The sequence below is a fragment of the Rhinichthys klamathensis genome, unplaced genomic scaffold (assembly GCF_029890125.1).
Source record: "Rhinichthys klamathensis goyatoka isolate OS25496 unplaced genomic scaffold, OSU_Roscu_1.1 h1tg000009l_1, whole genome shotgun sequence".
NCBI lineage: Eukaryota > Metazoa > Chordata > Actinopteri > Cypriniformes > Leuciscidae > Rhinichthys > Rhinichthys klamathensis.
In genome coordinates, this window is record NW_026606562.1 from 5,585,218 (window position 1) to 5,602,554 (window position 17,337).

Genomic DNA, 17,337 nt, shown 5'->3' on the forward strand with positions numbered 1-17,337 from the left:
TGCACTGTCTGCAGTAAATCGCGCTGATTAAATCTAACGATCGCTTATCATGTCGAACCGTGCAAATTATAGGCCTAGTTTGTTCTCAAATTGTTAATGTTAACAACATCAGCATTGCGTGATTTAATGTGTTTTATGGTTACCTGTAGTTCAGAATTCATATTCTCCATAATAGCTAAACGAGAAAGGCACAACAAAGGAAACTCCATAACTGTGTGAATTAAGTAAACAATTGTGGTACTGTTACACGATTGAACTATTGAAATGTCTTGTCCAGCAGAAAAAAGCGTCTCTTCTTCCGTTTTGAACCCCTTCACGCACTTTTCAAAAGCCCTGCCGATGTTTATCCTTGTGTTCACATGAGACGGTTGCTGTCTTTCTCTAGCCACTTTAAATCCGAAGTACGAAGTCTTTTGGGTTTTATAACTGGTGAATCTCCAGTTAACACTGATGATTGTCGTTTGGATCTTTCTGGATCCGCCATAAGTTAAATTATGTAAAGTGCTGCGAGAAAAGGCTATACATCTCTACATCTCCACTCCACACCGTCAACGTCCTCACGCGCAGTATAGCCGGCTAGCCGAAACTCCTTCTTTATGTGTGCAGATGTGACGTAATGACGCAAAGACATGCTCGAATTTCCCGCGGAAACCCACCAGTACCACTGGAATTAAAATCATTATTACAAGCTAACCGTTTTGAATCGAGCTACGGCAACCAGATAGGTTTGAACACTGGCTGAATATGTTTTTTTTTTAAATAATTATTTTGGATTGTTTTTAACTTGAAAAAAGTTACAGACTGCAGCTTTAATGAAACAGGTAATCCAGGGCAAAAAACAGAACAAGGAACTCTTCTTCTTTTTCTTTGGCTGCTTAACGGCGGATGCGGACTAACTTAGCGCACTACCGCCACCCTCCAGATAAATTGTGCTTGATCATCACTATGGCTTACAGGAAAAATAAAAAAAACTACACTCTGTCAATGAGTCCAGTGTTCTTTAAAAATTCAAACATATATTTTATTACACTATGATCGGAAGCCTTAGACAAAATATCTCTAAAGTTAAACCTTTCCCCACTGCCCTCTATTTTCCTTTTAATTAAAACCCTTTCTCTATTAAATTTCCTACACATCATAAAGACATGTTCCACTGTTTCTGGCACATTTCAAATCTCGCAATTTCCTGATTTATGCTTTCCTATTAGCTGTAATGTTTTGTTTAGACCAGTGTGCCCTACTCTCATTCTTGTAAAAATTCCCTCTTCTCTTCGACACCTTATTAGAACAAGGAACTCAGGACAAGAAGGAACTCATGAACAGCTGCAAGCAACAACGACCGACAAACCACAACTGATACACAGAGGTATAAATACACAAGCAGACAGGCTAAACAAGATAACAAGGGGGCGTGGTTAATCCGAGACACCTGGGGAGACTAATAAACGAGACAAGGAACACATGTTGACACTGAGCAAACAATTAACAAATGACAAGACGCATGGCAGGATCACATGACAAACAGGGAATCACGTGACAGACAAGAACAAGGAACAAGACACAAAACCCACACCGTGACACTTACCTCTGTCCCACAAGAGTTTTCCAGCATCCCTCCACCACCCCATCTCCTCAATCCTATCTATTCCTATTCCAGCCTGGGATGGGTAGTACCCTATAGGTTCAGGCCAAATTCCAAACTCGGAGCCCTCCCCTCGGACAGCACGCCAAATAAATACGCATAACCTTTTCTCGATCTCAGTGATACTCAAATGGCGGAGTCATATGTCTGGACCCATATTTTAAACAGCAATAGAGCATTAACCTTTCCGCCACTCACTAAATATTTTAATTAAGAACGTAATGTTGCCAGATTCACGTTCATCTGTTTAGGATAAAAGTTTTCCATTGAAATGGGCTGCAAAAATCAGAAGTTGTTTTCTTACCCATACTGCTGAGCGAAGGATCAGAGTCAGATAGTTCAGGTGATTCGCTCAAGTTTGGAGATGCTCCTTTTTTCTACAGGGTGTTCATTATCCTGAAAAAGATATTGTAAATTTACTGTTATGTTTTTTTCTTTCTTTTCTCTTTAGTCTTTAAATGTGCAAAATATTTCTCTTTAGAGTCTAATTTCTAGACAACTCACTTCATATTTAGCTTGTTCACCATCGGAGGGATGTAGGAGTTATGAACCTCAGAGACTTGAACTCTTCCTGTTTACAGTGAGTGCAAATATAGGTGTAGATCCAGTCGAACAGGATTTGCAGTTTATACAAAACATCTGATGTCTAGTTAATCACATGGTATTTTTTCTAAAAATATCTGACCAAGCATGTGTTATTTAAATCCCACGTCCATGTAACTTGTAATTTATAATAATAATAATAATAATTCATTACATTTATATAGCGCTTTTCTAGGCACTCAAAGCGCTTCACATGGAAGGGGGAATCTCCTCAACCACCACCAATGTGCAGCATCCACTTGGATGATGCGACGGCAGCCATATTGCGCCAGAACGCTCACCACACACCAGCTTATTGGTGGAGAGGAGACAGAGTGATGAAGCCAATCAGTGTATATATATATATGGGGATGATTAGGAGGCCATGATGGACAGAGGCCACTGGGCAAATTTGGCCAGGATGCCGGGGTTACACCCCTACTCTTTCGAAAGACATCCTGGGATTTTTAATGACCACAGAGAGTCAGGACCTCGGTTTAACGTCTCATCCGAAGGACGGTGCTCTTTGACAGTATAGTGTCCCCGTCACTACACTGGGGCGTTAGGACCCACACAGACCACAGGGTGAGCACCCCCTGCTGGCCTCACTAACACCTCTTCCAGCAGCAACCTGGTTTTCTCAGAAGGTCTCCCATCCAGGTACTAACCAGGCTCAGCCCTGCTTAGCTTCAGTGGGCAACCAGTCTTGGGCTACAGGGTGATATGGCTGCTGGCATTTATTAATACAAGCAATAAGTAAAATGGTCTATAAATGTCTGTAGTCTAAAAAAATAAAAATAATCCAGTGGCCTTTCAAGAGCAGGACTTGACACACCTGTAGCAGGTCACCTGGGTACTTTTTATTTTTTTATGAATACTGTGAATTCCTACTGCACATTTCACATAAAGAAGACATTGTGAAGCAGGGTGTAGCCTATATGTGTCACATGACATAAGAAAGTGAAAATGTTTGTTCTCTTTTGTGATCATACAATCAGTCTCATTCACTAATCACTGCATAACTAAAAAAAACGTTTTAAACAAATCACCCACGTTTTTTGGGATTTATAATAGAATTAGGCTACGTTGTGAAAAATGGTCTGTAGTTTTGGTTAGGCTATGTCCTAGATAAAAAGTTAAAATTCTACTGTCTTTAACCAATAAAGTTTACAATGTTTAAATATTTTTAAATGAAGAGAGTTGATGTTGGTTCTTGTGGACTGGTTAATTTTAACATTGCGGTAATTCACCTTCAGAAATGTAATTAAAAAAAAGGTACAATTCTAAAGTACTATTATTTACTGTTTATAGTGTAAAGCATTGTATAAACACCAAGAATAAGAAATATATTAGTTTTTTTTACCGTCTCCGTGTTGAAATAGTCTCTTCAGCTGGCCGATGAATGTACTAAAGCCGAATGAAGCGCATGCGCAGAACTCAGATTCATTTTTTCATGTTTTAACAAGCTTCTTGTTTTCTCACTCCTAGTCCTCTAGCCCGCGTGAACCAGAGGAAGCTTTACATTTCCTTAAAATGCCATTCTTGCATACTGTCAGATCATATAGGTAAATGGTAATGAAAATGTGCTCATGATGGTTATTTTCTATAATCAAAGGACTCCCAAATGAACCAGACCCTGTTTTTAGTTATTAATCATGGTTAACACATGCTATCATTAATGTGTTAACAACCAAACATAGATGAAAGCACTCTTAAAAATGTCTTATTGTAAAACAGTTCACTAAAGTTTCCAAAGCAGATGAAATTGCATGGGATGAATACTCACATTTGAAGCCAGTCTCATCCCAAGACGTCATGACTGACGCTTTTGACCATACGTCAACATCCGACGTTTTAGGGTACCCTTTAAAGTCAGTTAGATGACGCTATCTAATCCTAACCCTACCCCAGACCTAAACCTACCCGCGTCATCTAACTGACGCTAAAGGTAAAGCGTCAGTTAGATGACGCCCTAGGATCGTCATCTAACTGACGTTAAAGGGTTAGTTCGCCCATTTAAGACATGAAGTTGTATGCAATCCTTACCAGCACTATAGTGCATACACACTGACCCACTCTGTTGTCACCTCCCTGATCAGAGTTCTGGCCGCTGGAAGTTTTTCAATGAAGTACTCCCGGTTATTTTCCGGGGTCGCAAAACTGTGCGTTTTTACGTGAAAAAATGATTTGCAATTCAAAGCTTGATTAATTTACCACACAAAAAACACGCCGGTCAAAACTCATACCTCAGTTTTAATCGGCACTATTTTCTATCCATTTATCAATCCGCGCTGCTGTCAACGTCAACAGTGCGCACGTTCCGATCAGCTGTTCCATAGTGTTTACACAATCGATTGACAACGACGTAAAAAGTATTAAATTAACAATGGTGCGAACTTGTAAATTCCCAGGCTGTGACCACAACGATGTACCGGGATCAAAATTCAGATTCCATCGTTTTCCTGTTTCGAATATAACTATGAGACAGCTTTGGCTGGTTGCCATCGGCTACTCTGTGGGAGCTAAAATATCCAAAATAAAGGATTTTCGTGTGTGTAGTGCTCACTTCAGCGAAGACGATTACATCCCCAACCAAGGAGGAAGAGGAAAATTAAAGAGTTTTGCTGTACCATTACCACGGGTAAGCTCTATTTACTAACTTTATGATCCCATGTCTAAACTGTACGGAAAACAAGCTGATGTTTAGACTCAGTTTAGATTAGTATATAGGGATATTGGTACAATTTGCTGAGAAAACTATTTGATTGAACACACACACAATTGAGGTTTTGTGTTGCAATCAATAACATTGTCGTTGTGCTAAAATTACTTTCATCATCTGATCCGTCTGACATTGTGCTAAAATTGGTTTCATCATCAGAAGTTTCGCAGTCAGACATGTTGTCAGCGAGTCGCGCTATCAACAGCTGATCGGAACGTGCGCACTGTTGACGTTGACAGCAGCAGCGCGGATTGATAGAAATGGATAGAAAATAGTGCCGATTAAAACTGAGGTATGAATTTTGACCGGCGTGTTTTTTGTGTGGTAAATTAATCAAGCTTTGAACCGCAAATAATTTTTTCACGTTAAAACGCACAGTTTTGAGGCCCCGGAAAATAACCGGGAGTACTTCATTGAAAAACTTCCAGCGCCCAGAACTCTGACCAGGGAGGTGACAACAGAGTGGGTCAGTGTGTATGCACTACAGTGCTGGTAAGGATTGCATACAACTTCATGTCTTAAATAGGCGAACTAACCCTTTAAAGGGTACCCTAAAACGTCGGATGTTGACGTATGGTCAAAAGCGTCAGTCATATGACGTCTTGGGATGAGACTGTGTTAGCATATCCTTGTGTTGTTGAGGATTATATGTTTGCAATGGAACTAATGGTCATGTTATTTATTTATCTTTGTTGTGTTTTGTCTTTTAATGTAATGTTTATTCTTAATTGTTCACAAAAAATACAAGTACAGGGGAATCTGTGTGTGTACCATGAATGTCCTGCAGAGGGCAGCAGAGCTGTTGAACACAATATTGACCCTTTTCACATTTCTAGGATTGGAATGTAAAACTAAACTATAGCATGATAAACTTCTATAAAAGTGAATTGCAACAATAGGATTCATACATCTACATCTATACAGACACCAATGTAAATGTGAATGTTTTATGCTTTTTAAAGTTTTATTTTGCTTTGCTTTTCACCATGAGGCCCTAGTTTAAGCATTTCTATGTAAAAGCATTTATTTATTTTCTCCAATCATCTGAGAATAACTCTCGAATCATGTAAAGTGACCCTGACAGTAGCAGTCTATTAACTGTTGAATATTCACAGTGATATAAACTATAGTATCAAGTGTAAAGGTTTTTTCCATGCATTAAAACACTTGTCAGTCTCTCCACTAAATATGCTGTAGATATACAGACAGAGCAATGTTGCTGTTTCCAGTTGAGGTTTAGACAACTGTGAGAACTGAGATACATAAATGTATAAAGGTACTGGAAAAACACTCGATTCACAGTTAAACCTCAACTCTAGACAAAGGTGACAGACTCTGTTTATCACTGCTGTCAACTGACCAAATGTTTCTGGTTTTGGTTTGTTTCTCAGATGAGTTTAACCACATGATGTAGCCTGTATCTTTTTTCTTTCCTTAAAAAAATAAATAAAAATAAATAAAATAAGTTATAATATTAAAAATGACCCATTATTCACGCCAGGCTATTTTTAAACAACCACTTTTCTTTTTTCCATTTAATTTATTGTTCGCTACAATCACATATTTACATTTTATATGCAAATCCTGACTGAATTAACAACCAAACATCAATATGATCGAAAGACCATTTATCAATGAATCTGACAATGACACACATTGACTTGTGTCCACTGTAGTGGACCTTTTGTTTTCATGAATGTTCTTTGAATTTTTTTATCTACTCTATAAATTCCTGCTGTACTGCACAGAAAACATCCTGGGCTTTCTCATGATATGTCATTTGATTGGCTGGAATGCAATAAACTACTTACACTGCATCAAAAATGGCCGCCATAACAAGCAGCACATTTTATGGAAAGGAGAGAGGTATGTAAAATACTGGTTTAAAAAAAAAAAATACTATTATTACCATATATTTGTATAATATATATATATGTATAATATACTTTGTATATTAAAGTGTCAGGAATAATTAATGTAGTCCTAAAAACAGTTAAATTGTTTGTGTTTAAAAATGTTATCCTTTTTATGAATGTCAATTATAGTGGACACCAGGACCATCTAAATGTACTTAATGACTCCATGTTGTAGGAGACAGAACTGAAGCAGAGAGGATTCTTTATAAGATAGTTGAGGGAGATTCAGAAGATGGTGAAGAAGAGGAAGAAAGCAAGAGACTCAGATGAGCAGACAGAATCAGACACAGCAGGAAAGACGTCGCCCTCTGTGGACCAGGAGTAACACGTATAAATTAATTATTAATTATTTAGTTCCAGGATCATTTATTCAGTTCTAGTAGTTAGCCACACACGCACGCACACAGACACACACACACACACTTCAATACAACCAGTGATAAATCATCAGTGATAAAAATAATTTATCAGTGAGGCTTGAAGATTATCCACGTGGTATCATGAAATATGCAAATTGGCTAAACAATGCAAAGTTTTTACTAACGAGTGGTCAATAGGAGACCATATCACATCCATACCACTGAGATTTAAATATATTTGTTTGAATGGGCTTCCGGACTGTAAAGATAACCCTACTGCCCGTGCAGACTGGAGTCCAATTCTGTACTTTCCCAGTACATTGACAACAACATTTTCGAGAATTTGGCTGAATTTACAAATCAAAGAGAGCTACAAACTAGAGGAGTGTCTCTAAATACTACTCCACAAGAAAGGAAGATTTTCTTTGGCATTTCGATCCACATGGCCTGCCTAGGATATCCCAGAATTAAAATGTTTTGGGTCAAAAAAACAAAAGTGCCAGTTATAAGCAGCAAAATGGCAAGGGATAGGTTTTTCAAGCTTGAAGCTCACTCAAGATTGTGGATGACCTGGCTATAACAGAGGACATTCTTTGGAAAGTCAGGCCATTTCTTGACCGTGTAAGGCAAGGCTGCCTCAACCTCCCAAAGACAGAGAAGGTCTGCATTGATGAGCAAATCATCCCTTTCACAGGCCGCTGTCCAGTCAGACAATATGTTCCAGGCAAGCCAAACCCTACAGGCCTAAAGGTCTTTGTCCTTGCTTTTCCAAATGGTCTGATGGTGGATTTTGAAGTGTACCAAGGGAAGAATACATTCAATGGCCAAAGACTGGGAGTTGGACAAGCAGCAGTCCTACGCATGGTTGAGTCTGTTCCCACTGGAAGTCACCTATTCTTCGACCGATACTTCACAACAATCAATCTCATGAATGCAGTGCTGGCAAAGGGCCTTCCAGCAACAGGAACCATAATGAAGAACCGAGTCCCAAAGCAGAGCAAACTGCCAAGCGACAAGGTGATGAAAAAAGAGGGGAGAGCAGGATCAGTGTCTATGGTCAGAAAGAGTCCTGAGCTGGCAATCCCAAAATGGTATGACAACAAACCAGAGCTAATGGCCTCCACAGTTCATGGGAAAGATCCTGAAGATGTCTGCAACAGATAGTCCAAAAAAGAAAAAGTCCATGTCCCAGTGAGAAGACCAGCAGTGATCAGGGAGTATGACAACATGGGTGGACCTGTGTGACCGCATGCTGCATGTCAAATAGGTCCAAGAAATGGACATTGCGTGTAATTACTCACTTCTTTGATGTTGCCATCACAAACTCGTGGATCCAATACAAGTCTGACAGCAAAGCACTTAACAGACCAGCGAAGAACACCAAACAGTACCTGGACTTCAAATTGCATCTAGCTAAGGAGTTGTTGGAATGTCCAGAACTTGATGACAGCAGTGAAACAAGTGAAGAAGAGTATGAGCCACCAACTAAAATGAGGATCCCACAACCCGAACCATCTGTGCGCAGACTAGGGCTGTCAAAATTGCTCAAAAATGACGTTCGAATATTCCCTCTAAAAAAAAAACATATATTCGAACTATTCGAATATCTGGTTACGCATTTTGTCAATAACAGGACAAATTAATACAAAGAGACACAACTACTTGTACAGGTAGTTTATTTAAGTTTAAATATATTTGACAACGTATTAACTTACACAAAACCAAGTAAATCAACTAATGGCCAAGACCGCAGACCTTACTCTCGCTCGCACTCGCAGGCACTCTTTCTCTCTCTCTCTCTCTCTGTCGCCCTCACGCTCTCTGCGCATAACGGTTTAAATGAACAACAATAAACAAATGTTGAGTGCTGATCAAGAGTTTTGTGCAAGCAATGTAAGGTCGCGACTCTTGTCCTAAATATAGCAGGCTTCATTCGGTGATTGAAACAAATATTATTAACATTAATTGAAGTTTTGCAGTATATAGAACCAACATTGAACGCTCCGAGCGAGCTGTGCTGTGGTAAACTCATGGGTAAACTGCTGCTAGCTAGCCTGCTACTATGGCTATTTCGAGGGCGTCTGGCCACGCCCCCTTGGCGGGCTCTGACGTGTCTGATGTAATGCTAGTTCATTGGCGCACACGTTGGAGGCGCCCGTGCCATTGGATGTGCAGTTGCCGCAGCACAGCCAATAAGTGAGCCAGACACTCACTGTGCTAGCTGTGCAGCTGGAAAATGCGTTTTACATTTTAAGCTTCAGAATTTTGCCACTCGCAAAGCAGACAGCCGCGACTCTGCTACCGCGCGCGTGTTTTTCCACATGATTTGAATATTAATTTTCACCTTCGAATTTCTGTTTTTTAAAACTATTCGAATATATATTCGAATTTAGAATATTCGTTGACAGCCCTAGCGCAGACTAGGAGCCGCCCACATGCCAGAGATGGTAGAAATCAACCATGCGGAAAGGTGCAGAAATAAGGGCTGCAAAAGCAAGACGTACATGAGGTGTACCAAATGCAAGGTGTTTCTCTGCATTACCAAGAAGAGAAAATGCTTCCAAGAGTATCACCACTAAGCAAGTGAAACAATCCAGAATAATAATTACTTTTTATTTTTTTTATGTTGAATTTATTCTTGGATTAATTTCACTCTATAGCCATATTCTGTTCTTCGGCTGTCTTTTAGAAATAAACTGTTCCAGAACTATCACTGCTAAGCAAGTGAAACAATCCAGAATGATAATTTGTTTTTGTTTTGTTTTGTTGGATTAATATCACTCTACAGCCATATTCTGTAAATGTTTTTGTTTTCTGAGTTCGGCTGTCTTTTCAAACTAAATTGGTCCTGTGGTCCACTACAGTGGACATGGTGTAAAATTTAAAATAAAAATAAAATTTAAAAACTCTAAATTATAAAATGTTTTTTTTTTACCCCAAATAAGTAGGAAATCACACAAAAAAAAAATTGGTGACACTTTTTTTCCTTGGGTCTCAGGAGGTTAATGTGTGAATCATAAAGTCTATGTATCATAAATAGTATGAGTCTAGATATTTTTCCCAGACAATAACTGTAGAAATGTTTAATAGACAGGACTTTAGGTTTGTGCAAATAGAGAAACAGACTTTATAATCAATTTCTTAACTATTTTATTGGTGTAAAAGTAACAACCAGCCCCAGTCTCTCCAATACTCCTGATATTACACTGTAAAACAATACGATCTTGACATGATGCACAATGTAAAGCACATGATATTTATGAACATGTCTTATAGTTACACGTACAGTTGCTGCATTTGGATGCTGAATATTTTATGCAGCTCATAAACTCCCTCTCAGCATCCTGAAAACAATATTGAGAAAACAATATTAGCATTTCAGCTGCAGTTCAACCAAAACTAATCAAAACAAAAGGCTACTTTAGATTTTTGGAATAAAAGGTCATCAGCAATCCTACATGATTATCAAGACTTACAGTGATGAATTTTAGTATTGATATGAATGATTTCATATAATGTACCTGACTGGTTTGGGTCCTGAGGCTGATACATAACTTTTGTCAGCAGTAAATCAGCATTATAAATGTTTTTGTCCAGCCGTTCTGTTTTTCTAACTGCAAAAACTAAAAATGAAACAGTGAATTCAGATTCAAAATCCTTAAATTGTAACAGTATATATGGAGACACAAACAAAATAATAATTAATAGAAACTTCACCTGCCTATTGGAGAAGAAGAGCATCATCTTTATATTGTTACAAATGGCACCACACACTAATATATTTCATTTCCTAATTTAGTTTTTCTTAAAGAACAGTCACTCACCGATCAGCACAATGAGCAGCAGCCCGTTCATCAGTCCAGATATGATGATAATAATCTGCCATTGTGTCTGATTCTGATCAATAAACTCCACCACTGTGTGATTGAGACACTCGGTCAGTTGAGTTGATTCTGGAAAGAAAGAAAAGAGTGAAGGAAGTAAATGACACATGTAAGCATCAACGTCTTGATCACTGAAGGAGTAAATGAACTCACCGGTGAAGTGCAGTCTGGTGCCGTTGCTAATTTTTTGGAGGTGTGCCTGTTTTCATACAGTAATAAACTCTTAATTCATCAGCAGTTACATTATTAATAACCAGAGAGTGTTTAAAAATCACAGAATATTTCTTTCTGGGTGCATAATTTAAGTAAAAAGGTGACTTTGGTGTTGGGAATGACCGTAGAATCACTGTTTGAGGATCTGGTGTTTTCAGTAAAATCCAATAAACCTCATTTTCATCAAGATCACAGTTTATGGTCACATTTGATCCCAAATCAGTGAGTTGATCTGATACTGCAGCTCGACAACAGATTAATACATCTATAAGATAAAACATGCATTATAATTAAGATAGCTCGTAAACCACTGTGAAGTCATAACGATTTTATGAAACATCTGCAAGATTAATGTGAATCATATGTGAATATCATGTAATAAACTCACAGAGCTGAAGCTGAATGATCTTCATGTTGTTGTCGTGATTAAAACGCTTCGATATGAATCGGATTTCCTCCACACAGAAGTTCAGATGAAGTTTACTGCAGATCTGACGCAAATCCGACACAGATCGAGTTCTCTCGACATTCCCTAAACACTATAAATGAGCGAATGATGAACATGTGCTTATGAAAGTGTGATGTTTTCAGCGAACAGACAATTACATGAAAAATAGAGAGTCAACGAGGGACAGCTGCCATCCAGCGGTGAAGCCTTGGTGACATTGAGTGAAACACTTGCATTTACCGCCTCTAGAGGGCAGCAGAGCAACTGCAGGATGTCCTTAGGTTAATGCTGCTTTACTGGTTTGACATTTGTGTTAACCTTTCTTTTGTAGTATTTAGAACAAAATATATTCTTTAAATTTTCAAGTTACACTTTATCATAAAAAAATCAACCTTGTTAGTATTAATTTCAAAATTATTTGAGGAATGTAAAAAGATTAAATAAAAGTGCTGTGATCATGAGGTCATCTCTGACTTCCTCTCTTGTCAGTGTGGTCGAGGTTTGTGTTTCCGCGCTCACAGTACTACAGTATCAAGTGTATAGGTTTTTTTTCCATGCATTAAAACACTTGTCAGTCTCTACACTAAATATGCTGTAGATATACAAACAAAGCAATGTTGCTGTTTCCAGTTGAGTTTTAGACAACTGTGAGAACTGACATTCATAAATGTATAAAGGTACTGGAAAAACACTCGATTCACAGTTAAACCTCAACTCTAGACAAAGGTGACAGACTCTGTTTATCACTGCTGTCAACTGACCAAATGTTTCTGGTTTTGGTTTGTTTCAGATGAGTTTAACCACATGATGAAGCCTGTATCTTTTTTCTTTCCTTTAAAAAAGAAAAGAAAAAAAGTTACAAAAATATTATTATAATACATTATAATAATAATAAAATAAGTTATAATAATAACAATTAACCATTATTCACGCCAGGCCATTTTTAAACAACCACTTTTATTTTTTCCATTTAATTTATTGTTCGCTACAATCTTTACATTTTATATGCAAATCCTGACCGAATTAACAACCAAACATCAATATGATCGAAAGACTTTTTATCAATGAATCTGACAATGATGTTTAATGTGTGAATCATAAAGTCATAATATGAGTCTATATATTTTCCCCAGACAATAACTGTTTAATAGACAGGACTTTAAGGTTTGTGCAAATAGAGAAACAGACTTTATAATCAATTTTCAACAATTTTATTGGTGTAAAAGTAAAAAAAAAAAGCCCCAGTCTCTCCAATACTCCTGATATTACACTGTAAAACAATACGATCTTGACATGATGCACAATGTAAAGCACATGATATTTTATGAACATGTCTTATAGTCACACGTACAGTTGCTGCATTTGGATGCTGAATATTTTATGCAGCTCATAAACTCCCTCTCAGCATCCTGAAAACAATATTGAGAAAACAATATTAGCATTTCAGCTGCAGTTCAACCAAAACTAATCAAAACAAAAGGCTACTTTAGATTTTTGGAATAAAAGGTCATCAGCAATCCTACATGATTATCAAGACTTACACTCATTAATTTTAGTATTGATATGAATGATTTCATATAATGTACCTGATAGGTTTGGGTCCTGAGGCTCATACATAACTTTTGTCAGCAGTAAATCAGGATTATAAATGTTTTTTTCCAGCCGTTCTGTTTTTCTAACTGCAAAAACTAAAAATGAAACAGTGAATTCAGATTCAAAATCCTTAAATTGTAACAGTATATGTGGAAAGACAAACAAAATAATAGTCAAAAAACGAATTATTAGAAAAAACTTCACCTGCCTATTGGAGAAGAAGAGCATCATCTTTATATTGTTACAAATGGCACCACACACTAATATATTATATTTCCTAATTTAGTTTTTCTTAAAGAACAGTCACTCACCGATCAGCACAATGAGCAGCAGCCCGTTCATCAGTCCAGATATGATGATAATAATCTGCCATTGTGTCTGATTCTGATCAATAAACTCCACCACTGTGTGATTGAGACACTCGGTCAGTTGAGTTGATTCTGGAAAGAAAGAAAAGAGTGAAGGAAGTAAATGACACATGTAAGCATCAACGTCTTGATCACTGAAGGAGTAAATGAACTCACCGGTGAAGTGCAGTCTGGTGCTGTTGCTGAGTTTTGGAGGTGTGCCTGTTTTCATACAGTAATAAACTCCTAATTCATCAGCAGTTACATTATTAATAACCAGACGGTGTTTAAATATCACAGAATATTTCTTTCTGAATGCATTATTTGTGTAAAAAGGTGACTTTGGTGTTGGGAATGATCGTAGAATCACTGTTGGAGGATCTGGTGTTTTCAGTAAAATCCAATAAACCTCATTTTCATCAAGATCACAGTTTATGGTCACATTTGATCCCACATCAGTGAGTTGATCTGACACTGCAGCTCGACAACAGATTAATACATCTATAAGATAAAACATGCATCATAATTTAGATAGCTTACTTAAAACTGGGAAGTCATATAAATAACACTTTATGAAACAGCTGCAAGATTAATAATGTACACTGCCGTTTAAAAGTTTTGGATAGGTAAGATTTTTAATTTTTCTTAGAAGTCTCTTTTGCTCACAATGGCTGCAGTTATTTGATTAAAAATACAACAAAAAAACAGTAATATATTGTTAAATATTATGACAATTTAAAATACTGTAACTGTTTTCTATTTGAACTATTTTAAGATATAATTTATTCCTGTGATCAAACCTGAATTTTCAGCATCATTACTCCAGTCTTCAGTGTCACATGATTCTTCAGAAATCATTCTAATATGACTTATAAATGTTGAAAACAGTTTTGTAAAAAAAAAAGTCATGATTCTTTGATGAATAGAAAGTTCAAAAGAACAGCATTTATTTAAAAAAAAAAAAAAAAATCTTTTGTAACATTATAAATGTCTTTACGGTCACTTTTGATCAATTTAATTAATCCTTGATGAATAAAAGTATTGATTTCTTTTATTTCTTAAAAATAATCTTTAAAGAAAATTCTTACTTACCCCAAACATTTGAACTTTTGAAAAGCTTTCTATTTAAGATAAATGCTGTTCTTTTGAACTTTCTATTCATCAAAGAATCCTGAAATAAAATTGTAAATAACTGTTTTTAACATTGATAATAATGAGAAATGCTTCTTAAATCATCATATTAGACTGATTTCTGAAGGATCATGTGACACTGAAGACTGGAGTAATGATGCTGAAAATTCAGCTTTGATCACAGGATTAAACTAGAATTTACTATATATTCGCATAGAAAACAGCTGTTTTAAATTATAATATTTCACAATATTACTGTTTTTATTAAATAAATGCAGCCTTGGTGAGCATAAGAGACTTTTTTTTTAAACATAAAAAATCTTACCGATCCAAAACTTTTGACTGGTAGCGTAAATATCATGTAATAAACTCACAGAGCTGAAGCTGAATGATCTTCATGTTGTTGTCGTGATTAAAACACTTCAATATGAATCGGTTCCCTCCACACAGAAGTTCAGATGAAGTTTACTGCAGATCTGACGCAAAAACAGACACTAATCCTCCGGCACAGTTTAGATCGAGATCGAGTTCTCTCAACATATAAATAATGTAAATGAGCAAATGATGAACATGTGCTTATGAAAGTGTGATGGTTTCAGCGAACAGACAATTACATGAAAAAATAGAGAGAGTGAACGAGTGACAGCGCCGTCCAGCTGTGAAACTGAGTGAAACACTTCCATTTACCGCCTCTAGAGGACAGCAGAGCAACTGCAGGGTCTCCTTCAGATAGATCCTTTTCCTATTTAGCACCAAAACTTTAGAACAATCTTCCTAACATTGTCCGGGAAGCAGACTGTCCGTCAGTTTAAATCTAGACTAAAAACACATCTCTTTGACATAGCATACACATAACACTTTATAGACTTCTATAATTCAATGTTAGGCTGCATAGATAAGGTCAGCCGGAAACGGGAACACTTCCCATAAATCCTGATGTACTTGGTACTTCATAAGAAGGATGGGGTCTACGCTAATATTAGTCTCTCTGTTTGTCCCGAGGTTTACCGCAGTCCGCCGGATCCACGCCGTATCCAGATCTGATGAAGGACCTGCGCCCAGACACGACGACAACGCAGTCCTGAAGTGTCACTAGTCTCTCCCCTGTGAAGGCCTCCCTCCCTTTACCTCTGTACAGATAAAACGTTGTCCAGATAATTACGTGGCTACGCAGACGCAGTGGCGTAGACAGGGGAGGGGCCATGGGGGCACTGGCCCCTCCTGAAAACTGATTGGCCCCCAGTGTGCCCCCACCCTTCTACTTGTTTGTCACTCAAAAATTCAAATCATAATCTTTCAGCTTGTAGTAGAATATTCATGATTCCGCGTCGCGATGCTTCTCAACGAGGACCAAGAATAGCGAGTATTTTATACAGCTTATTTTTTTCGATTAGCGAGTTGTTGCAGTGCTAGAGTTTGGTACCGTCTTTCAGTGTTAGGACAGACCAGGCTTGATGTATTCTCTTAGAGCAGACCAAGATAATGCGCCTAACTAGACTTGAGTGAACTAACAGCGCGAAGCATCTATTGGGCGCGTCTGCCATGAGCTTCGAATCTCTTGTTCCTCTTGCGAATTTTCGTGTTTGTTTAGTCGCTTTGCTGTTTGGCCGTCTAATGTATTCCATGCATGCACCCCAGAAAAAAAGCAGAGGACGATTACATCATTTTTTTCAAACACACACTGTAAGTATAATGTGTTACAGTATGTCGCGATGACATGAATCACACGTAAAGTTTCCTTGTTATGATTTAACCTACTGTAACGTGTAAGACCCCGTGGCCCTGTGTAAGACAACAGAACCCGTATGGACTTCGTCGCGCCGGATTGTGTCGAGTGTGTGTTAAATGCTCTCCTACTTGTTGCTTTGGACAAAAGCGTCTGTTAAATGAGACATAACAGATTATTCCCAGCAGGCACACAACGTCATAAGACGTTGATATTTGGTTAAATTTTGGTTGCGACGTCGGGTGACCAAAATTTAATGTAAATTCAACATCTAATGTCAATGTTAAATTGATGTCCAAAACAGAATACATTGATTTAGGTTTTATTCATATATTTTTATAAAATGTCTGTTGTATAAAATTACTGTAGGCTAGATGTAATCTGTATACTCATTGAACACTTTTTTTTTTGGTCCAACTGTTAAGATAAAAGTTATTGTTCAAGTGTAGTTTAACTGAAACATTGTAAATATCATAAAATATCTTTATTTCATAAAAATAAAGTATAGATGTCCACAGTTGTCTGAAAGTCCCAAGTCCTGCAATAATTTTTTTATTTTGAGTATGATTTCACAAAAATAGGTTGCTGTAAGCTATCATGGCATGTTCCCAAAATTGCCACTAGGGTGCTGTAAAATGCCAATTGCTATTCCATCTAGAATTTATTATTATGAACATCACCTTTCAGTCCCTCCAGAAAAACGCGATTATTTGATAGCATGATTCAATGCATAATCAGCCAAAGTCTGCATATTTATGCGGGGGCATTTTTTCA

The 17,337-nt window shown here is 37.4% G+C and overlaps 1 protein-coding gene and 1 long non-coding RNA gene across 2 annotated transcripts; both read right to left on the bottom strand.

Moving 5' to 3' along the window:
- Positions 1 to 10,496: 10,496 nt before the first annotated feature.
- On the bottom strand, positions 10,497 to 11,270 carry LOC130094466 (uncharacterized). Its single transcript, XR_008807978.1, has 3 exons — positions 11,046 to 11,270; positions 10,743 to 10,844; positions 10,497 to 10,565 (listed from the first exon to the last, which is right to left on the bottom strand). It is a non-coding gene; the product is annotated as an uncharacterized LOC130094466 (long non-coding RNA).
- A 1,897-nt stretch (positions 11,271 to 13,167) lies between these two features.
- si:dkey-103k4.2 (uncharacterized) lies at positions 13,168 to 15,602 on the bottom strand. Its single transcript, XM_056261013.1, has 5 exons — positions 15,212 to 15,602; positions 13,884 to 14,207; positions 13,671 to 13,799; positions 13,353 to 13,454; positions 13,168 to 13,175 (listed from the first exon to the last, which is right to left on the bottom strand). The coding sequence occupies exons 1-5, from the start codon at positions 15,234 to 15,236 to the stop codon at positions 13,168 to 13,170; spliced, it is 588 nt and encodes a 195-aa protein (XP_056116988.1). The 5' UTR covers positions 15,237 to 15,602.
- Between the last annotated feature and the right edge of the window lie 1,735 nt (positions 15,603 to 17,337).